Consider the following 24,097-nt stretch of genomic DNA (forward strand, 5'->3'; position numbering starts at 1 on the left):
AGAAATGATGTTTGTGATTTGAAATATCATACATCCAGAAACCCACATCCACCGTAGCCCCTCACTGTTGTTCTCCGACCTATATATGGAGAGCAAGGAGGACACTGTGGGTGAGGACTGTGCCAAGGTGCGGGTCTGCGCTGCTCTGGAATGCAGGCTCACTGGTGGGGTTGCCTTTCTTGAGCTACCCAAAGCATCTGTAAGAAGGACTGTTCAGAAAGGTGTCTGCTGAGGGCTGCTGGAACACTCTCCTGTCAGCAGCTCTCCTCTCCACTCCTCTGTGCCCTCCACCCCCCCCACACACACACCCCCGTGACTCAGTGTGCTGCCTTCCCATCGGCCCCCATCCCAGGGCTCTGCCAGACGCCTCTGCAGTGGTGGCTTATTAATCTTCTTTATTGTCTCCCATTACTCTCTGCCATGCAACTCACAGGCAGGTGCGTAAACATTTATTAAGCACCTACTGTGTACCAGGAACTGGGTACTGCTTGAATACTAATATACAGAACGTAAAGTCTCCTGTGGGAGATAAATTATCTGATAAAGTTCCTATGCAGGGGTTGAGTTTGAGGATAGAAACACACACAGAAGTGGGCACCTCACTTGAACTGAGAGTGTTGGGGAAGGCTTCCTGTAGCAGACAGCGCCTGAGCTCCGCCTTGAAGAAAGAAAGTGTTACTTGAGTGATCAGAGGTAAGACGGGCACTCCAGGCAGAGGGAGTAGCCACGTGTTCCATGAGAGAATGCTCCACCAAACACAGCATGCACGCCCTTCTTGTTCTCCAGACTAATCCCACGATCTTAGGCTCCGTTTGTGTTGAAGTAGGATCTGAGTCTTGATTTGATTATATCCACAGAGCCTAACCTGGTGTCTGCCTTGTGAAAGATGCGGAGAACATGCCAGTTGCACTGATTTGCAATGAGCGCTATGGTTTGTGCTTTATACCCCAGCCTCCAAGAGACACCATTGTTAGGACATGTACCTAGAGCTGGGACGGACCTCAAGAGTTATTTGTTGTTCTCCCCAGTCCCCTCCTCCTTCCCGTCTTGAAGCTTTTTCTTCCATTTTTTTATCTCTTAACTGAAGCGCAGTGGAAGACCCTGAGCCGTCGGGGTGTTCACAAGCTGATCCGGGACCACATGGGTTCGGTGGTAACATGGCCTTGGTTTCCTTCAACGTGAGACAGCTCTTTGGTCTTCCTTTGTCTTTCATGACCTTGGCGTTTTTAAGTACTAGCCAGAATGTCCTTCCATTTGAGTTTGTGTTGTTTCCTCATGGTTAAATTCAGGTGATGCATTTTTTATAAGAATACCATGGAAGTGATGTTATGTCCTTCTCAGTGGATTGTGTCAAGAGGCACATGATACTGATTTATCCTGTTTCTGGTGATGTTAATGTTGATCATTTGGTTAAGGTAGTGTCTGCCAAGTTTCTCCACTTTAGTCAGCCTTTTGTAATTCAGAAGTATTTTATGAGGAAGTATTTTGAAACTGTATAAATACTGTTTCTCATCATATTTCTGTCCAGTAATTTTACTATCCACTGAGACTCCATTGATAACTCTTACTAGAAACAATTATGACTGTGGTGTTTGCCAGATTGTGCTTTTTCTAGTCATTATCTCTTCTACAATTTTGGTTGGAATTTTTTTATAAGGAAAAACTTTACTTCTCCCCATATTTATTTGTTTTTTCCGTTGTTTATACCAGTATGGGCTCACAAGTATTTCTATGTGTGAGAATTTGTTACTACCACTCAACTTATTTTCTTGCTCAAATTGTCCCAGATTTGACCAATGGGACACTGGCTTCTTCACGCTGGCTTTTGTGACTTTTTGACTGTCCCTTCACTTTTTTTTTTTTTTTTGAAGATTTTATTTATTTGAGAGAGCATGAGAGAGAGAGAGAGAGAGAGATCACAAGTAGGGGAGAGGGGTAGAGGAAGAAGCAAGGAGCCTGATGCAGGGACTCGATCCCAGGAACCTGAGCCAAAGGTAGATGCTTAACCGACTGAGCCACCCAGGCGCCTCTTCTTCACTTTCTGATACCACATGATGTTCCTGGCTCATCTTGCATACTCTATGCCTCAGCCCTAGAATTAACTATCCATTCAGCCATTGTTTCTTTCATTGAAGAATAGATAATATATAGAAGCCAGAATCTGGGTGCTCTGTGTGCACCCGTTGGCGGGAAGATCGTAGCTTCTAGGCCCTCTCAGTAGACAGAGCTAGGAAATATATGTGTGTCCCCACACATCTCTATTTCTGTGTCTTCTGTGTTTGTGTGTGTGTACACACACGTGAGTTCATACTGATGCTTCCAATTCCATTCTAACACCAAAGAGTTTATTCTAACCTCCCCCCGCCCCAACAGCTGTAACTATGATGATAGTGAGAAACTCAGCTCTTGTTATCCTCCATGTATTTACTTGCTCAGTCCTAAAATACACATGGAATAGCTGCAGAATTGCTGACCTACATAACCCATATACAGACCTACTAACTAAAGTACTATATTTGTGTACAAATCTTATATTTTGCCTTAGGATGTGTCGTCAAATTTCTGTTTTCCAAAGTGGCTTTTGTCAGTTCTCCCCCTGCCCCACTTCATTGTGGTCAGATCATTCATTTGTAATACAGTTAGGTTCACTAGTTTCTGTTCATATTTCTATTTTGGGTCCATACCCTACCCCCCCACCAAATATACCCCTTGTTGATTTTATTTACTTATTTTTGAGTATGTGAAACACGAATATGGTCCCAAAATACAGAACCAAACCAAAAAAATATACTCAGAAAAGTGCCACTCTGCTTCATCCCCTCTCCATTGCTATTCCTGTGCACCTGCTGAAAGTAGCTGAGCTCATTCATTTCTTATTTGCAGTTTTTTCTTAGATGAAAGGTAGCACAATGTAGCTATTTTTTGGTGCTTTGCCTTTTTCACTTTGCAGTGTATCCTGGAAATCCCTTGCTGTCCTCCTAAGTGATCTTGTTTGTTGTTTCTCCTAGCTGCAGAACACTGAGCGAATGCACCATAGTCCGCCACTGTCTTCTGTGAGCATTCTCCTTATGCATGTGTATCTTCTTATTACTCCCTGGGGATGGGGACAGTATCTTCAAGATAAATTCCTGGGAGTGAGATTGCTGGATTAAAAGCCAAGTGCAGGTGTTGTTTGTTGTACTTGGCCTTCCCTGATGCGCTAGTTTGGAGTCTCATTAGCAACGTATGAGAGTGCTTTTTGCCCCCATAGGCATTCCATGTAAATACGTGTCATGCTTTTTCATTTTCTAGGCCAAGAATTTTGGTAGTGGTTCATGCAAGGATGGTAGTGGTTGAGGTGGTGAGAAGTGCTTAGACTTCAGATACACTTTTGGAAAAAAACAATTCAGAATGTACAGTGGATTGCTTTGGTTGGTGCACTGGTTTTCCAACCGGGGTCCTCTCCAATTCTAAGTACTACACATCAGTGTTAACAGTCTATACCAGTAACTTTTTTTAATTTCCTGACTCATGAAACCTGTGGTGACTCTCACCTTCCTCTTGGGCCAGCCTTAATTTTTTTTTAAAGATTTACTTACTCATTTTAGAGGGAGGGGACACAAAGCAGGGGTAGGGGCAGAGGGAAAGGGAGAGACTCTAAAGCAGACTGCTTGTTGAGTGAGGAGCCCTGCGTGGGGCCCAATCTCACGGCCCTGAGATCGTGACTTGAGCTGAAATCAAGAGTTGGCCGCGTAACTGACTGAGTCACCCGGGCGCCCCTTGGGCCAGTCTCATTGTATATCCCAGTAAATATATGGCATTTAATAGCTAATGCTAACTGCGCTAACAAACAATTTCTAACATTTCAATGGCTTAATGCAGCACCTTACTTCTTGCTTGCGTTACAACCCAGTGCAGGTGTCTCTCTTCCATATGGTAATTCAGGGACTCTGACTTCTTCTAGAATGTGGTTTCTCCATGCCCTGAGTCTTAGAGTCCTTGAAGAGTAGGTACGAAGAGAAAGTGAAAAAGGGACATCTTAACCCCCTTGGCCTGGAAGGAACACAGATTACTTTTTAGGTTTTGCTCAGATCTGGTGACATGCCCCCTAGATACAAGAGGGCCCATAAATATGGTCCCTGCAGGAGAGCACCTTTCCAGGGAGCATTCCATTCATGGCCGGGGAGTGGGGCTCGAGCTGGACAGCTGGCTAACTCTGCCACGGATATTTAACCAAGTAAGTTACTTGGGTACTGTGTGGGAATAAATAACGTGCTTTGCGGGATAGAACATCTTGAAGTGTATTACATTGTTAAATACTAAAGAATGTTAAAAAAAAAAAAAAAAGGTACAGCATAGTTCCCCCTCCCCTCCCCAGTCTGTGAGGGACAAGTTCAGGAACCCCCAGTGGATGCCTGAAACTACAGACAATATGGAGTCCTGGACATACTGTGTTTAAATCTCCTGTAATACAAGTTATATGAATGGGGTCTCCTTACTGTACTGCACTCACCCTTCTTCTTGGGATGATGTGAGCTGATCCGGGGCCTGCATGATGGGAGGGTGTGAGGTGCATGACCTAGGCTCCGTGACACAGTGTTAGGCCACTGCTGGCCTTCTGAGATTCCTGTGGAAGAAGGATCAGCTGCTTCAGGACCGCAGTTGTCCATGGGTACTTAAAACCCTGGGACGTGGTAATCGTTGAGTTCAACAGCAGGGAATGAAGAAGCGTTGGTGCACAAAAGGAGGAACAGTATTTAACTTGGAAGGGTTAGTAAGTCTAGTAGAAGAGTTCCAAATAACGAGAATTGTGGATTAAAAAAAAAATGTATTTTCATTCGTCTGCTCCTTCATTCATTCAAGAGACCACACTAGAGCCTGTGTGCCACTGGCCATGCTGCTCAGTGCCATTAGGTGGCGGCAGGGGGCAGACTGCTTAGATTGGGGCGGGGGTGGTTGCTGTTTACTTGTACATGGACGGGAGGATGTTGTGCAGGTATGGCGAGAAGCAATGAACCACAAGCCAGAATAAGTGGGACTTCCCTCCCTGCCTTTGATCTTAAAAAAAGAAAAGAAAACCCTTCCGAGAATATTATGTAAAAGAAACTTTCCTAAAAGCTTATAAAGTGCAGCACTTTGTTAGAACAAATTGATCATCTAAATAAGAAAAATGTCAGGTTCTCATAAACAAGATGCTATTTTATGTTCTTTTCAGAATATAATATTTTTCAATCATGTAAAAAATGAGTATTTCTCCCATTCTTAAGCGTTTGTAGGCTTTGGGCTCATCCTAAATGGAAAAAGTTAATATTATTCTCATCGTGCAGGGGTTTGATTCATAAAGGGACTACCAGAGAGAAAGATCTGTCATAATATTTTATAGCCACACCAGTAGAGTAATGCTAATAACCAACGTGTGTACTGCACGCTGTGGTTTACAGAGGGCTCCTATGGAACTGATCCAACCTGATTATCACCACAGCCCTGTGAGGCAGGCAGGGGCTAGGTCCATAGCATCATTAATAATAGTAGTAGTTGTATGTAGATCTTGAGATGTATCGCCGTGATCCCCATTTTACAGTCGAGGAAATGGACACTTCAGGATATAAACGATGAACCTAGAATCTGTAAACTTCAATTCCCACAGAGAGAAAATAAATTTTAAATTCTGGTGGTGTGGTCTAATTGTATCTGTGTTCGAGAATAAGAAAATTCAGTCTAGCTTTTTAAAACTCCGTTCACTTCTTGCCTGTTACTGTCGGTGGGGCAGTAGTTAGAAGTTAAGAAAATACAGTTAATATTTCCAAGTAGTGTGATATTTTCCATTCTTTGAGTAACATCTCTTTCTGACAATTAGCTGCCTTTTTCATTTTCTCTTGGTTTTTATAGTAATTGATCTTATGGTATGTTAAATATGGGGGGGGAAATGCTGAAAGGGTGGGACTTTTATTCCAGGATCCAGTTTTTTGGGTTTTTTTTTATTTTTTGTTTTTTTGTTTTTCACTTCAGGGACTTATTTGTTTATAAGCAGAAGAACTGCACTAGATCCTCACTCCTTTGCGTTCACATTTATTGGTGCATAATACTGTTGCTTTGTGACTAATGTCCAGCTGTGTCTGTCCTCATAGGTGGGGTGACTGCTCTCTGTTGGGACCCTGTCCAGCGAGTGTTGTTCTCTGGCAGCTCAGATCACTCTGTCATCATGTGGGACATCGGTGGGAGAAAAGGAACGGCCATCGAGCTCCAAGGACACAAGTAAGGCTGCTGGTGCTTTTTTTTTTTTTTTTTTTTGAAGATTTTATTTATTCAACAGAGAGAGATCACAAGTAGCCAGAGAGGCAAGCAGAGAGAGAGAGAGGAGGAAGCAGGCTCCCTGCCGACCAGAGAGCCCGATGTGGGACTCAGTCCCAGGACCCTGAGATCATGACCTGAGCTGAAGGCAGAGGCTTAACCCACTGAGCCACCCAGGTGCCCTATTGCTGGTGCTTTTATTAACAAACTCAGGGGTGCTTGGATGGCTCAGTTGATAAGCATCTGCCTATGGCTCAGGTCATGATCCCAGGATCATGGGATCAAGCCCCACATCGGGCTCCCTGCTCAGCATGAAGCCTGCTTCTCCTTCTCCCACTTCCCCCTGCTTGTGTTCTCCTCTTGCTGTGTCTCTCTGTCAAATAAATAAATAAAATATTAAAAAACAAAAAAACTCAGAGAAAAGATTCCCAGTGGAAAGCTAAGACAGAGGCGTGTGGTCCAGTGTCTGTGGCAGGATCTTAGTGTGGGAAGAAACATTGCAGGAACACAAGAAATGGCCCCTTGGAATTATATCTGTGCCGAGGTATGTTTATTTATTTATCCCTCATTTAATTCCACGGAGGATTTGTGAGTGCTTACAAAAACCGTAAAATAAAATAATGGCAGCAAAGAAATAAGAAGGAAAAATGAGAACCGGGGAGACTTAAGGATAAAAATTTGAGAATGTGAGGAAAAAGAACTTAAAAAATATAAGCCAGGAAGGCCTATGGATTTTCAATAATTGAATTCAAATGTGGCAAGATTCCTGGCAGCATAAGGAAAGGGGCGACATAATATCCTTACACTCCAGGTGCCTCACCAGATACTGATGGAGGTTTCACCTTTACTCAAATCAGGCTCTTCTTCCTTGAGGGGCGGATTTCACAGGGCTGAGAGGAAGAGCAAAGAAAGCTTTGCTTTTCCTTGGAGCCATTCTCAAACTTTGCAGTGTGCAAAGGGGCACAAAGGAATTTGTTAAAATGTAGACTCTTGGACTGTGTCTTTGGAGATTCCAGCCACCGGTCTGGAACGGCAGGTGTCTGTGCTGTCCCAGTCCTCCCGGGCAGCTCTCCTCGTGGCCCTCAGACCACACTCTAACCTGCCCTACCCTGTGCTTGCCCGCTGGTCCTGGGGGCAAAGCAGGGTCATGTGCAGAAAAGAACAGGAGATCTGCTTTTGAGCTCTAAAGCTAATCGGAATTGTTTTTAACTTGTAAAGTTTTTACAGTGATGTTAAGAGCAACTCTAGACAGCCGTAAACAAAGGCTCCCGTGAAATAGACTAGTTTTAAGCAACATTAGCTCTTTCTGTTAATCTACCCAGAAGTGCTGATTTTAAAATATTCTCCCAAATAGTTACATCTACAGTTGGGATTATTAGATATGAACGGATTCGATTTTGGAGGGCCTCCTCACAGATAATTATCTTAGTGTTAGAATTTAGTCTTCGAGAAGTAGCTTCTTTCCCACGTGAGAGAATAGACCCGTTGTCTGGGGCTCTGCCTGGCTTGTGGGGCCACTAGGAGCTCGTCATCAGCTCATTAGAGGAATCGCTCCCTTGTATTTATCTCCATGACAAGGGGCCATGCATCAGTATTGTGTGAAAGGGTTGACATCATCCATGTAAATGAAGAGAAAGAGAAGGCAAACACAGTCCTATTTAATAATAGTTATTCTCTAATCTGCCAATAATTCCTGTCACCTCAGGCTCTCGGAGAAATAAAAAGCCAGTTTTGAATGAAGATCAGTAATATTTGTTGGGCTCATTCAGATTAGCTCATAACTAGTTTTATTTTTGCACAGTGGTTAATAAAGCCGGCAGGCAACCTTGCATGACCCATCCACAGGGTAGTAAAGTGTAACAGTGCTCAACACCAGCACCACTGCGTGCTGAGTGCCCTCCTACAAACTCTTGATCTGGAAAAGTTGTACCTGTCATTTGGTAAAAAAAGAGAAGCTATAAAATTGAGACAGAGTCTCTCAGTCCCAGAAAAATGGAACCTGAACTGATAGACCTTCCAGTTTCTAAGGAAAACAGACCTGGCCTTTTCAAAACTGGAACAGACCATACTTGGGAGTCCATCCTGATAATCCACCCCCTTAGGACCTCGGGGGATGGCAGGCTGGTGAGATCAGGAGCCGCCGGTCAGCACTGGCTTTAAACAGGAATAATGGCAGAAGGCCTTTGCCTGGTGTTTTATTTAGCTCAAGCTGAGGAATAAAGGGAGCTCTGTGAGGGCTCCTCACCACCAGACCTTAGCTTGGGAGGGGCTGCCCAGTGTCAGGCTGGGAGAAAAGAACTTCCTCAGCATACATTGGGTCACCCTGTTATGAGTGGGTTTGAGTGCCTGAGAGGGAGACAAGGAAGACTCCAGAGCTAATGATAGGAGAATGGGACTCACAGAAGGTACCAGAAGGAAGGGGCCAGGGCAGCAGGCAGGAAGGAGAGCCGCAGGGCCACATTCACAGCCACCATTCCTTTGCCCTGGAAATTGGCCATGGGATTGGTGTTCAGTGATTGTATTTCATCAGCAAACACACAGATACCTCAGTGTCATCTTGCAAGAACCCTGTATATGTAAAAGGGAAGCCACATGTCATCTTTTGGAGAATATTGAGTCCTCAAAGCCCCCAGCTGGTAGCTTAGGTCTTCCAAACCTTAGTTCAGTCCAACAGAGAAAGGTCCTTACAGCCTTCTCTCTGTCCTGCCCTGTGCTCGGTACTGGGGTCCTGAAGCAAATACTAACAGATGTTCCCCTCTGTCTGTGCTCCATGATCTCTTTTGTCTTTCTCCTTGAGAGGCCAAAAGAGTTTTTTCTTGTGGCCCGTGGCTGTCCCACAATTCCTCATTTTCCCATCTTCCCCCCACCAGGGTGACTACAGCTGGTTAGAATTCCAGATCAGGCACCAAAGAGGTGAGCTTGGGAACTGGGCAAAGCCAACCGGACCAGAGACACCCCCAGCCCCAGAGCAGGGGGGAGATGCCTTCACCTCTGGTGGGAATATCCGAGTATGATGTGGGGGGACAGCTCCCCAGGTCTATCCTGGGTTCTGTGGCTTCATTCCATCATTCTTCAGCAGCAGAAGTATGACAAGTTCTACAAGTAATTTGATTTGGTGCATTAAAAATCCCATTAAAGCAGAGAGAACTTTAGCACTAGAGTAACTAAAATGTCTCCAAGTCCAAGGGAAAAAAGCTAAGAAAGTATACTTCTATGCAGTACTATCTGCATTTGAAACATTTTGGTGTTTTTATGCCCTGCAGCAAGTAGAACATGGTTATGTGCTAGCTCTGTGAAAAGAAAGGCAAAGAAAAGGTTCCAGTTTTAGGGACCATTATGTTTCTGAAGTATCCATTACCAGTTGGATGGGTATTTTGGAAGCATAAACCTGGACATTTATTGTCCCATGCCCTTGTCAAGTCTAATAATGATACTTGGGCTTTTTTAGATCCTTTTTTATTCTTAGATAATACCTATCATTTCATGACCAACTTTATGACCATAATTTTCCTTTCTAACAGTATTTTTCTTAGGTTTCTAAGACTTTGTGGCAATTTAACTTAATGGTAACTTGATTTAAAGCACAGGTAAAGATCTGAGTAGTTTCTTAGGATGGAACCCTTCACCAACACTGGGATTCCACAGGTGACATGGGACGTGGTCACCACCCCGGCTGTTGGCACACAGGGCCTTGGTATTTTCCACAGTCCCAACTCTTGGTTTTTCTCTTCCGACTCTGAGCATGTGTAAGACTTTTGTTACAAGCATCTTCAGAGCCTTTTGGTGAGGAAAGGGGCTATTCATCAATAAATATCCATCGGGAGAATTTGGGTCTTTCTCTATTTATTAGGTAAATTGTGTGTAAAGTTAGGAAAGGAAGTAGAATTCTCACATTCATCCTCTTCTGGTTTGGGAAAGGAGAGCAAGCTTTCTCTCTTGCAAATCTCAGATTTAGGAGCATTTCTCATTGTTAATTATTATTAGGATCCAGGGGAAGAGATGTCTTTTCTATTTCTAAGTGAGCTAAATACATAATTGATCGAAGAATTAGCAGTGAGGGTTTTCATTGAGGGGAGAACCTTATCAAGGGGGAGATACTGTACTGTGTGATCGCTAATCGCTGGCCTCTGAGCCAGGCCAGGCTGTGCTCAAGCCCGCCCTTCTGCTAATGGCCATGTAGGCCTTGGCAGGACTCTTCAGCTCTCTGATCCTGGTTTCCTCATCTCTAAAGTAGGGATAATATTGGAAAGAGAAACCCGCAAAGATTGTCAGAAAACATAAATGATAGAATGTATGTGAAATAATCAGAAGGGCTCCTGAATGGCTCAGTCAGTTAAGCCTCTGCCTTAGGCTCAGGTCATCATCTCTGGGTCCTGGGATCGAGCCCCGCATCGGGCTCCCTGCTCAGTGGGGAATCTGCATCTCCCTCTCCCTCTGACCCTCCTCCCCACAGTGTTCTCACTCTCTGTGTCTCAAATAAATAAAATCTTAAAAAAAAAAAAAATCACAAGAGTAAGGGCTAGTATGTGCCAGTTAAAATTAGTCTTGTTCACAGAGATTACAGTAATGTGAAAATCACGCTTTTGGATAGGAGTCTTACTTCTCTCCGAATATAGCATTTTCAATGGAAATACCGCCACATGTACTTACTCCCCCTATAATACATTCAACAGCTGTTTACCGAGCTCCATCTATATACCAGACTTTGTAGTAGGCACTTCGGATACAAGGGGGACTGTGGAAACAGTCACGGACACAAGGAATAGGCTAGATGCATGAGAATGGGGTGAAGGTGGGACAGTGTGCCAGTAACATGGGAGGCCTCTTTGCGGGGAGTCACTCTTGATCTGGGTCTTAGGAGATGAATGGGTTCTCCTAGTTCTCAGCATCCGGAGGTTACCCCAAACAGCTGCATGAACTCAGTACAGTGTTTTCAGGAAATGACAAGTGGACAGAAGGACTGTGGCTAATCTGAACTCCCACCATAGCCAGGAAAACAGCCAAATGTTGCTAGCCTTGAACGGGTGCTCTTAGGCAGGGTCCCTGAGGAGGTAAATCCTTCCAGGGGCCCTTTGGTGTGAGATGGGAGTTCTGAATCTAAGAGAGCAAGTTCTCCGGGAGCAGATGCATAACTGATTCGATTTTTCCCTAAGTTACCCATAACTCTCCATCAAAGAAATAAAAGCTGCTATACAGTTAAGCCCCCCTGCTCTTAGGGGGTGGAAGAGGGCCCAAGTTGACATTTGGGCAGATGTTAGCTTATGTCTGAAAATCGGTTTCTATAAAAAGAAGAAAGGTTTCTCTACCCTTTTTCCGGAGCAAGCATCAGACACAGGACTGGCCCCCTGAGTGTTCTACCTGTGAGGTCCCACGGGGCCCCATGCTTGGGCTAATGTGCTGTCACCATCTTGTTTTATAAGTAGTACATTTTTAGCAAGGGGCTTTGTATTTGCATTCCTCATCAGCTCCCCCCAGATTATGTAGCTAGGTCTAATAAGATATTTGTTCCCTCTAGGGCTAGTGAGTAAGGAAAGGAGGCCGTCCCTAGTTAGTCTAGTCGTTGAAGACGGCAGATCCTGGTCACTGTGAAAAGTGAGGGTTTTGTGCTCCAGCAGCAATACATGGAGCTCTCAGCCGTAAAATAATAACCAGTTTTGAAATGCTTTCTCGTATAAATGCTGCACTCATGTCAGATGAAACATGAATGTAAGAAGAACATATCTTTTATTCTTTATAACCCTTAATCTGTGAACTTGGAGATATTGTTTTCTTACCTCGTTTTTAGCTTCAAGGCGGTTACATCATGAACCCTTAAATCAAGAAGGCCCTGAGCAGCTTTATTATAAAGCTTGGAATCCAGCATTCGTCACTGTGTTCCACTCTTCTGTGTCAGAATATTAACAGTATTGGAGTCCCATAAATTATGTATTTGTTGCTGAATGTTGCTGCCAGCTCTGAGTGGCAAAGCATTTCCTTCTGTAGCTTATTTTGGTTTTACAAGATTACTGATGTGTATCAAGATGCCTTAACAAATGAAATGTAGTTCAAATCACAGGGTTATGAGTCTGCTCAACTAGGTAGATTTTCCTTCTTGCCCATGAATGTCAGAATGGTGGCTCTCCCTACTTTTTAAGACAGGTGAAATAACAACCAAGAGAGATGGAAAACAACAGACTCCTTTTTTAACGAGTACCTGTCAAGGATTTTATATTAAGTCATTAATTAGTAAAGGAACTAGTAAGCTGTTACAACCAGTTCAAAGGAAAATCCAAAGAGCAGACATACACATAGGCAGAGGAGAACAGAAATGAATTTGTAGGTAGATTTACAAATGGCTTCCTCCATGGGAGGGGTGGGGCATGGGGATTCGTTCCCTCTTCACTGGAAGGATTAATTTGCAATATTACCAAATTAACATTTACAGAGTTATGAAGTAGCACAGTTAAAGGTACTGCAAGATGCAGGCCCCTAGAGAATCATAACCGAGACAGGTGTGCCTGATGCCCCCTAATCCTCTGCTGAAGATACCAGTATTTTCTTCTTGCCCATTTCAGTCTTTCACGGTCTGCCTGATCGTTCTTCCCCTGTCCTCTCCTTTCATCCTAATAATCTCAGAGATTATTCTTGATCACAGAAGAAGGTTGGTCTCCTAAGGTTTGGCCTAATTATTGACATTGTGTGGTGAGAGTGTTAATTAACCATGTAGGTCATCTTGGCTTTGCAAGTATAGACCCGTAGAGAATTATTAAACAACTATTGAGCCCACAAAATTAACTTCTGCCTGGAAATGTTTATAAGGAACCCGATTGTGCTTTTCAAAGGCTCTTTTATTTGCTATTCCAAGATTAGGAAACCAGGCCCAAAATACGCTCTGCCCTAGGTAAATCATAGTATTTACAACTTGGTTGAACTCCTTGAGGTTTCCAACATTTGCCAGGTTCCTGGTAGTTTCCTTACCACCTGTAAGTCCAGGCCTCTGCACACCAGGTACTAGGCCAGTTTTCTTAGCAGAGCTTTGTAGCCATTGGCTTCTTAATTTCAAGAGACTAATCATATCTGATTAGATGAGCATCATTCTCTAATAGGACAATCTACGTAAGGGCTTGGTTGCCCAACCATATCCTGTGGATAGATGCTAACTGAACCTATGAAATAATTTTATCTTGCCATTAAAATTAAGGGGGTTCAGTAATACTTTTCGAATTCTGGGGGAATCATTGAAACCTGGACATCATTTTTAAATGCTTCTGTTTAGCTTATAAAAGCAGAGTTTATAAGATTGTAGGTTAGAGATAGGATAAAGAGTAGGAGAAAAAGAACCCTCCCATATCCAGAAAATAGAACATTAAAACAGCATCAACAGTATTCCAGACACATAACCACAGTAAAATTTCCCTCTTTAGTTCATCCAGTCCTGTATAATTAATTGTTGTTCTGCCGGTTCTTGGTTAGCAGTCTGCGCTTATGAAGTCATTTGCATCCAGACTAAAGAGTCCAAAAATCTAAGGAAATCCCAATTCCGTCCACTAGCACAGCTTAAAAATTACCTAAGCAATGTCCACTCTGTAGCCTTTGCCCGAGAGTCTATTCTTTCGAAATATCAATATTTTTAAATACCTGGCACATTACAGCCCTTTTCCATGAAACTCTAAGATTGTCCTTTCTGGCCCGTAGCTTATAGCCGAGCCGTCAGGCAAGCATCAGAGTAAAACAGAAATTGTCCATATAGATTATGAAGGCTTTAATGGTTGGGTGTTTGTTTGTTTTTTTATTTTACTGTGACAAATAGTAATCATAATGGAGAAGAATAAAATTCTCTATTGAGATAACCTACATAACTATGTCCTGAGAGTTTTGATCAGTATTTGCCTGGAGGGGAAAGCATATTAGAGACAATGAGAGCTCTGATGAACCTCCAGGGTCCTCCCATAATTACATTAATTATTATTAATATTTACATTAATAAATTGTTATCTAAACTGACCTGACCTAGGGAAGGCCGAGCATCTCTTCTGATCTGTTAACTCTTCCCACGGAACTCTTAAAATAGCAACAGGGCAAACAAATAGAGTTATTTATAGTATCTCTCTTTTTATAAGGCAGAGGAGTAGATCTTTACAATTCTCAAGGATCCCCCTAGGGAATCTCAAAGGTAGTTGTAGGTGTAGAAAGTATCCTAAATTTTTTATTTTATTTTTTCAAAATATAGGGTACGGCCTAGGAAGGCAAAATCATCAAGAGTTGTCCAAGGTGTTTTTGGGACTTTAACCAAGTCAACGTAGAGCTCTGAAAATAATGTGGTGACACACAGAATCTTTGCTAGCGAGGCAGATTTTATAGAAGGTGAAGAATATCCTTTTGCATTGTAGTCAGAGGCATTCATCAGTGAGGCAAGGAAGCAAGCCATCAAAACTGAGGGAACTGTGCCAAGATTTTAATGCATTTTATGGCTCTTTTTTCAGACTTGAGTATTACAAACCAAAGCAAATAAAATTCACTTTCCAGGTTTTGTCCTTCATTTTTCGCTCTCATATTCTGGAACAAATTCGTACTTTACTTTAGAAGTGCCTTTATCATGCATAGTCTCTCACAAATGTACAATGGTGTTTTCCAGAGGCTGCATGATGAGTGGTATCAGAACAAATACAGAAAGAGATGAGTATCTGTCTCTCTTCTCTTAAGCCAGACATTAGAAAGACTTGCAGAAATGTTAAACAAGGCCATTTTTTTCATCCAAATTTGTCACCTTGGGAAATATAGTTAATTTTCACCAAATATGTGTTATTTATATTAAAATAGAATGGATTCTTCATTGCTATTTTCAACTGAATCAGTATTTTTTTTTTAAGATTTTATTTATTTATTTGACAGACAGAGATCACAAGTAGGCAGAGAGAGAGAGGAAGGGAAGCAGGCTCCCTGCTGAGCAGAGAGCCCGATGCCTGGCTCAATCCCAGGACCCTGGGATCAGGACCTGAGCGGAAGGCAGAGGCTTTAACCCACTGAGCCACCCAGGCGCCCCTGAATCAGTATTTTTTAAGAATTCCATTTTGATTTCAAATACAATAAATATTGGTAATTTCTTATTTAAACCAAAGCTCTTTGGTGTCCTCAAATTAGTTTTAAGACTGTAAAGGAATCCTAAGATGAAAAAGTTTGAGAGCCATTGCTTTAAGACAAAACTACTCCATTTTCTCTTTTAAAAACAAAAGCCCATACATAGTTGTATCTTGTTTCCATCATTGCCCCAATATAATCTCAACCACCCTTTTTAACTGATTAACCAGAGATAACTAACTTACATTTCATAGAGGAAATTGGGAAGAGGGAGGATGTGGATAATTGAGAACTGTCACATACAAGTATTTTAGCAGACTAACAAAGTTCATGAACACACATGACAGAAATTTCTCCTGCAAGATACACCACTTTTATGTCTCCTTAAGGTGGCAAAAATGAACATGTTCATGAAAGTGACTCACCGAAGTTATACCCTCTCTGTAATTTAAAAAATGAGAAGCAGACATATATAAACAATATTATGCTTTGTAATCAAAGTTTCGGTATTCTAACTTACTTAGAAATTATCTAAGGTTGTTATCCAATGATTATCAATTAGCTCTACTTAGAGTAATCCACTTTAAGTTGCTTGAAGATCTTGGGGATTATCTTTAAATTGATGTGCTATAAAACATAATTTCTATTTATATGAAAAGTTTACCAAAACCATTATTTAGTTGAACATGAATTTACATTTTTCATATATAGGATTATATTAGGCATAATAGTAGCTTATTTGGCCAGTTACTGTATGTATGTGTGTATATATATGTATGCATATATATATATATATTTATTTAGAAGAAATCAACCCAAGTAAAATAAGATGTACATTTGCTCATACTTAACACTGATGAATCAGAGAAAGACAGCTCTGTTTTAAAATTTATCACTCTCATCTCACTTGCCAAAGAGTTCACCTCAATTCTGTGAACTTAGATTCTTAAAATGTTACTGAGTTAGTGTTTTCTGTAAAAGAATTTTTACGTCTAGTAAATTTAAAGTTTTAGGGGCATAGTTTTCTTTTTTTTCTAGTAAGTTTATGAAAATTCAATTTATGTGAGCACTTGTTTGTCTTTATAAACCAAGCAGAACAAGTTCTTATAATCTAAAAAGTACCATAATCTTAAAAAAAAAAAAAAAGAAATTAAAACATTAGAAAAAAAGAATGCTGTAATCTAAGTTATTGATGCCCTCTGGCAATAGGCTAGCACTCCAGACATGAGAGGGAAGAGTCTTTCTGAGCAGTAGTCACAAACACAGAGATTGTGTGCTTTGGTCCCACAGCTTCAACCCCAGATCAGAGGGAAACACGAAAGCACACAAATCACCAGTCCGGATTACAAGGAGCTGTTCTCCTTCCCACTGGGCACAGAATTCTTAATTGATTTCAGTTCAAAAGAGAAAAATATTCCAATAGAAACAACCAAGGAGCCCTATTCCCTGCTCCCTCACCCAGTGGAAAATAATGTCTATAACCTTTTGTTAGTGATCACCACGTTGTCAGACCATAGAACTGGACTCTCCATGGTAGGTACCCCCAAGAGGGAATAATTCGTCAGCCACGTATGAACTAGAGAGAAAAATCGAGCACAAAATGAGTAGAGAGGGAATGAAAACTAGAGAAAATAGAGAGTCAGCAAAACTCAAGTCTGTTGCTGCTTTGTCTCCACCCTGGAAGCCAAGAAATGGCGCCTGGACTTAAGCCACCATGACACGCTCCACACCTCAGCCAACACGATTTACCTGACTCTGGCTGGTCAGTGCAGTGGGCGCTTCAATGAATGACCTCCAATACTCTTAAAGGATCCTTTAAAAAAAAAAAAAAAGTAAAATCATGGCTTTTGAACAAATACAGCATAGCCATGTACCACAGATTTTATCTAATTAAGGAAGGAGCTAGTCCCACCTTAAAATAAGTTCAAAAATCAGGTTTCTCTCAGCTTTTCTCAAGTGTCGGTAACTGACAAAGGTTCTCTCTTCCTGAGGCCTCAGCATCTTAAATAAACATTTTTATTCCATCTGATTTCTAAGGTCTGTGCTCTGGGCTAAGGGGAAGCATGCACACTGATTGACTTTGCCGGGCTTCCTGCCTTTAAGGCTTTCGCCTTGCTCTCCAGACCTGTCACTAACCCTGGCTTTCTTTCACAGTGACAAAGTCCAGGCCCTTTCCTATGCGCAGCACACACGGCAGCTCATCTCCTGTGGTGGTGATGGTGGGATCGTGGTCTGGAACATGGACGTGGAGCGGCAGGAGGTAGGTGTCAACGGCAGGTCACCGGCCACTCCCATGGCTGCCAGGCTGGACACTGCAGTTCTGGCTGGGCTGAAAAATGCCTCAGCCTCCCCTACTGCTCATTTCTTAGTTCTCTTAGGATGAAACCGTTAAATAAGACCTGTTAATGTCAGAGAATAAAAGATTCTAGTTGAAAAGGAAGTTCCTTTTTTTTTTTTTTACACCCCTCCCAAATTGGCATGTGACATTCACGTAATGGTGATTTTATGAGAATTTCAACCAAGACGAAGGTGTTTATTTAGACTTTGAATCTGTTGCTCCGTTCATAACCAAAGTTCAGGTGAGAAAGAGGGAGTCATCTGCTTTCAGACAATTATCCCTTCAAGTGCCCTAGGAACGCAGAAGACTCGCGTGTTTTGTGTTAGCCAGGAATGGTGGCCAATGTGTGAGAAATGGTATTTGATGAAGTAAGAGTCTTTAGGTTGATATTAATAGAAATTTCAGAAATAACTGTTTTTGTGCTTCTTTATGAATCATTCTCCAAACAGTTCTCCAGATGCAAATATATACAGTGTCATTTTTTAAGAATACATTTGAGTTTTCTCCTGGCGTTCTGTTTTTATGAGTTTACTTTTCATCTTTGAGCATCTTACCAACAGACATGTTTACTAAATAGACCCTTGACAAGGACTTTGAAGTTAGTTATATTCTCATTTCCCTAGAATTATGCTGGATGAACTTTCCCTTTGACGGTGTATATTCATCTAATGTATTTCCTCGCAGGATGCAAGACTTAGAAAAGCAGCACTTTAAAAAGACAAAAGCAATTTCCCAACTTCTTTCCATGTCTTCACCCCAATCTCATTTCAAGAGAGTAGTTGCTATTATCCACCATGTAATGCTTTTCAAATGCTAGTAATTAAATGCTTAAGAAGATTAAAACCTGACTTGCTCAAACCATAAATCCATGGGAGTTCTATTAGTAACTAATTAAAATGATCATTACTGTTAGGAAGTGGGGAATTGTAGAATATTGCTTTTGAAAGTACTACGAGGCCCCTTCAGTATAAAGGCAGGGAAATTGGTACAGTGTGTGCTTGGCCATGCCAGCCAGGGTGCCAGTGAGCCTACAGATCCTTCACGATAGCCTGCTGGGGTGAGGGACAGTCAAAGCCCGTCTGTTCCCCGTCCGCTTCTTCCCAGGCCTAACTGACTAGACCAGGAGAGGGGGAACCACTGGGCTCTCTTCCCCCAGTGCACGCAGACTCCAGCCTTGATGGATCGAGGCCCAAAGGAGGATAATGATGCTTTTCAGAGAGGACCCTAGTTAGTTGATGGGCAGTCCTTTGAGCCATCTTGCCTAAATTATGCACTTTGACATGCAGATACAGGTGATGACCGTCTTGACTCTTCTTCTGGTGATTCAGAGCCCAAATGAGTAGAGAGGGTCCCAACCATTTTTTTTTTCTTTTACAAATGTCATATTCTGTAAATGTAAATTCCCTGAGATGTATCTGGGGGGCTTCCGGGTCCCAGCCAGAGCTTGTGGTGCTTACGTCAAGAGTCCGGAGACATGTAAAAAAGCAACCCCTGCACTGATAGCCTTTCTGGTAGGAAAAAATAAATGGGAGAAGACTTCAGAAAACTGTTAAATGGTATAAATGATGTGATTACAGTTGCTGTAGGATAGAACATTAGTGCTGGACATTTAGGAAGGGGTGCTTCTGTTTTTGGCTAACATTCACAGCAGAGAGTTTGTGGAAGGAGATAGCGCTAAAAGACCCCTGGGGCCTGGCCGTGCTCTGATGGGGACAGGAAACACCACAAGAAAAGACAAGGTGAATGAGAAAAGTCATGCCCTGCGTGCTGGTGCTCGTGGGCAAGTAGAAGCAGTCAGGGATGGTGGCGTGGCCGTGGGGACAGCGTTGGGGGGACAAATGGAAGATGGTGTGGCTGAGTGCGTTATCTTGTAGGCTTAACATGTGTTTCTATTGTTAATGGAATCCATTTTTTCAAAAATTGTATCCTTTTTTAGAAGTATGGATAAACATTCTCTGTAGAAAAGTTACAGAGTGCTCCTTAACAAATAGAAAACATGTCCATTACTCCTAAGAATACCACCAGCCCAGGAATATCAGTAATGTGGTTACAGTTTCCTCTGCAAAAACACATGTGCAGGGTTTGTTTTTTGGGACAAAAAAAATGGAATCAGACTACACAGACTGATTTTTTCCCCTTTTGTCCTGTGCCTTACTTCCATTTTCCTCTTCAGTGCATTTGATGTATGTCCTAAATCTGCATATTTCCTTAGAAAAGATATGAGTGTGTGTGTGACAGTTTTTTGTAAATCCTCCTGATTTTCCTGAATCATAAGTGTTTTTGAAAAATCACAACGTAGATAAGTCTTTTAGGGATAAATTGTTTTTTTTCCTGAAAACTCTGTATTATTTTGTTAAAGCAGTCTTTAAACTGATTAGAGCTTAAAAATTACAAAGCAAATCAAGGCTTACTTAAGAACTCTGGTTTTAAGAAAATAAATAGACCAAGAATTGGAGCTTTTCAGATGTCACCTTTTTACTTTTCTTCTTTGAGACCGTGTGTAGCTGTAGGTTCATTTTTGCTTGTAGATGGGAGAACAGGTAACTCCCCAATTCTGTTCTGTAACAGGGCTTCTTTAGAAAAGGATTACATCAACAGAAGAAAGCTACAAGAAAAATAATCTTGTAGAGAGAGGGCACAGACCATTGTTTGCCACATTTCTCAGACTGGTTTGATCTTGGGCTTCCTTTATAGTAAGTGTCCTGTGAATCAAATTGGAGTTCTCTGGAACTCAGTTTTGAGAAACCCTGGGGTTGCATCTGTTTTCCAGGTTCCGGTTCAGTGATATGTGGAAAGAGATCTGTCCCTCTGCCAAATGACGAATTATACAGAGTTGGATGTGAAACTCTAGAAGCAGATGCAGAGTCACTATATGCATAATCTGTAAAGATTTGCTGAAGAATAGCTTTACGCTTAACACGTTTTTAAAACCCATTCGATATTGTTTCGAGTACTCACGATGGAGCTGGGAAATAGTGAACGGAGGCAGAAGAGTGTGTGGTCCATGAGGCAAGGAGTGGCGTCTCCAGGCCTGCTGGGCCCCGCTGTGAGCAGATGGTGGACAGGCAGCCTCCCTGAGTACCTGCTGCGGTCAGGGTGTATCTTCTGGCTCAGGGAGCTGTGTGCCTGTGGAATGTGCAGTTACATACACGGCTGTATGTAGTCAGAGCAAGTCTAACGGCATGTGATGTGAGAATATGAGATAGCGTCAACGTGGCGGTCAAAACCGTGTGTGAGTGACCTGGCCCAGTCACCCCTGAATGTTCCTGAAACCCCCCTCCCCACCACCCGTGGCATCCCCCTCCTGGCACTCTGCCTCCCCTCCTTAGGCCTTTGCACTTCCACTTACTTAAAGAATTGATATAAATATTGTTGTATTTCCCTCATAAATTGTGTACCCCGTGGTGGGAGAGATTCCGTTTATCACTGCTGCATCCCCACACTCGAGACAGAGTAGGCATTCAGTAAATGTTTTCTTAAATGACTGAGAAATCACACCTCTGTTTCTCATGAACACATCTGGATTCTGTAATTCTCCTCACTGTTAATGGCTCCATTGTCCTCCCTGCTTCACAACGTGACCTGTTGTGTGCTTTATTTCATAAGACCCCTGAATGGTTGGACAGCGATTCCTGCCAAAAGTGTGATCAGCCTTTCTTCTGGAACTTTAAGCAGATGTGGGACAGTAAGAAGATTGGCCTAAGACAGGTGGGTGATCTGGATTCCCTCATCAAAATGGAATAGAGTGGAAACAGCTTCACCTGTGAGCTTAGAACTAGCACCCCCAGGCAGGGGTTGGGGGGTGGGGGTAGTCAGGCATACCCTGGAGCCACTCCAAGACTGCTCATTAATGGATTCCCTTATCTACTGCAGCTCATTCCTACTGGACTCTGTTTCTGTAGTGACTTGTTCTGAGTAGTTAAGGGGTACATTTTTAGAATTATGGTGGCAACTGGGCACCTGAGTGGCTCAGTTAGTTAAGCAGCTGCCTTCAGCTCAGGTCATGATCTCAGGGTCCTGGGATCCAGCCCCGCATCAGGCTCTCTGCTCAACAGAGAGCCTGCTTCTCTTTCTCTCCCTCTGCCTGCTGCTCTGCTTACTTGTGCTCTCTATCTCTCTGTCAAATAAGTAAATAAAATCTTAAAAAAAAAGAAAGAAAGAATTCTAGTCGCTACTATGGGAATACACCTTAAAATTAGAGGGATCGTGCTTAGCTCATAGTGGGACCAAATCGTGACATTATGTAAGAAGTATTTATTTCTTCTTAATAATTTCACTTTCTCTCCTGCCATCTCTTAGTTTTAGTCGTTTAGAGCTACTCGTTCATAATACAGCATTTTCAGTCCGATTCATGGTTTGGTCCTCCCCAAGGAAAGCAGTGTAAGTCACCTAGCTTGAGCACAGCCAGAGTATAGGTAGTAGCTTGAACTGGGGTGCATTCACGCTGTCCTTCACCCAGCAGCATGGTCTCTAGAGGTGGCATCCCCTCCGTACCCAGATCTGAGATAACCTGGCCACTGGGTGGTCCTCTGGAGTTCATACTGACCGGAGCTGTGAGGGACCTAGGATGGGCAGAGCGGGACCAGGGTTGGGAGGTAGGGGTAGGAGTTGGGGGTGGTGATGCAAGCAGATGTGTATCCAGCAGTTCTCCATTTGAATAAAGAGCCCAAAAAGAGAACAGAGCTGGTGTGTTCCTTCCGTTTCTTCGGTGCTCTTGTTCAGCATCCTCACCAGAATGCGGCCGGCTGTGCCCAGACCGATGAGGTGGGGCCAGGTGGCAGGAGCCCTGGCGAGCCTGTGCTCTCTCTCCCTCCAGCACCACTGCCGCAAGTGTGGGAAGGCCGTCTGCGGCAAGTGCAGCTCCAAGCGCTCCTCCATCCCTCTGATGGGCTTCGAGTTTGAAGTGAGAGTCTGTGACAGCTGCCATGAGGCCATCACTGACGAAGAGTGAGTTCCAGCGGTCCTCAGACTTAGCGGGGTGAGGGAGAGAAGGTGATCCAGCCCTGCAGCCATGACCATGAGCGCCCTAGTTCCTGCTGGTTTCATGCACAGACCATGGCCGATGGGCAGAGCCCTCCTTTTTCCCAAGAGACCCGTGTTCTCTCTTTAGATAGGGAAAGAAAGTCCACATCAAGAATTCATGTCTTCTGTGCTCTTCCCCACCACAGGGGCAGGTGCCTTGCCAGCAGGTGTTCTTCCAGCCAACCCTGCTATCCCTTTATTTCCTTAAGGGTTGCTCTGGATTGCAGGCACCCAGGCTTTACTTTCTAGCCCAAGCTGGTATTTTTACAGGAGCTGAATCAGCCCACAGGCTCCAGAGTACACATTTTCTCAGGAAGAGCTAAGCCATTTTAGGTAACCACAGGGTAAATGCTTGATGGTCTTGCCCGATAACCTAGGACCTTAGGTTACTGCATGTCAGTGTGCTTTTGGCGGGGGGGGTGTGGGTGGGAGGGCACATTTGTGTTATCTCTTCAATGCCGCTCATTCCAGACTGCCCAGAGGTAAGTAGAATCCTCTGCGACAGGTCCCCCTTTTAATGAATGACAGCAGGATCTCCTAGGAAACTCGTCTGCCTGATTCTCCCCCACCTATTCCCCTACCTTGTATACAGTAGAATCATTTCAAGTACTAGATGGGTGTCTTAAACAGCATATAAATAGAAACGTATTTCAAATGCACCAGAGGAAGTCAGCATTTAAGGAAAGTCATGGCAGTTAATACACCAAAGCACTCTCTTATGGATAACCCTGGTGTGTGTGTTTTTTTCATTCTTCTTTATCCATATCAAATGTAAATTAAGATGCCCTTGCATCAGTAAGCATTTATGTTCATTGATTATTTTCCACTCCTCATACGTGATGAAATTAATAAGAATGATCTTTTCATTAAATTAGGGAGCTTCAAGAGACTTTAGAGACACAGACCCAGAGAGCCTAGGCAGCTACACATTAAACCTAAATTGTAAATTCTAAATATTTTAAAGTGATCATTTAAATATTTTAAAGTGATGCTGGAGGTCTGTTCTGCAGACGTAGCTACAGGTAAAACTGTCTTCAGAGAGCCCACTGCTGAGGAGTGGGCATCCATGAAGCCTGATGACGGACCAGCCTTCTCCTTCCCCATGTCCCTATCCCCCTTCCTATGTCACTCTTACTTCTGCCTCTTTTGCACTGCTTCTAGACCACGTAGACAGTCGACAGGCCTTCTTATTAAGCAATGCATAGGTTAAAAGATACAAAACAAATAACAATGTTAATAGATTGTTTTACTTGTTCAAGTGTTAGAAGACCATAGAGAAACTAAACCTGCAGTTACACCAGGAAACGGAGAAGAAAGAACGGATAGCCCTTTGATTAGAATAGTAATAGTATCCTCGGCTTTTTAACAGGTGTGCTTTTTTTTTTTTTTTTTTAATAGGTACAGGTAGAC

General features: G+C 42.8%; 1 protein-coding gene across 4 annotated transcripts in view; it reads left to right on the top strand.

The window, feature by feature from the left end:
* The window catches only part of WDFY2 (WD repeat and FYVE domain containing 2), a 180,840-nt gene that overhangs the window by 148,441 nt on the left and 8,302 nt on the right, over positions 1-24,097 (top strand). For 2 of the 4 annotated variants that reach the window (XM_032874119.1, XM_032874118.1), the window contains exons 7-10: positions 6,108-6,234; positions 17,482-17,587; positions 21,272-21,373; positions 22,482-22,612. In XM_032874119.1, the coding sequence (XP_032730010.1) occupies positions 6,108-6,234; positions 17,482-17,587; positions 21,272-21,373; positions 22,482-22,612 (466 nt within the window). Of the gene's footprint in view, positions 1-6,107; positions 6,235-17,481; positions 17,588-21,271; positions 21,374-22,481; positions 22,644-24,097 lie in introns of all 4 variants that reach the window. The other 2 variants (XM_032874120.1, XR_004384632.1) reach the window with 2 other exon arrangements.

The sequence above is a fragment of the Lontra canadensis genome, unplaced genomic scaffold, assembly GCF_010015895.1.
Source record: "Lontra canadensis isolate GAN:19392208 unplaced genomic scaffold, GSC_riverotter_1.0 scaffold51, whole genome shotgun sequence".
In the NCBI taxonomy this organism is placed as follows: Eukaryota; Metazoa; Chordata; class Mammalia; order Carnivora; family Mustelidae; genus Lontra; species Lontra canadensis.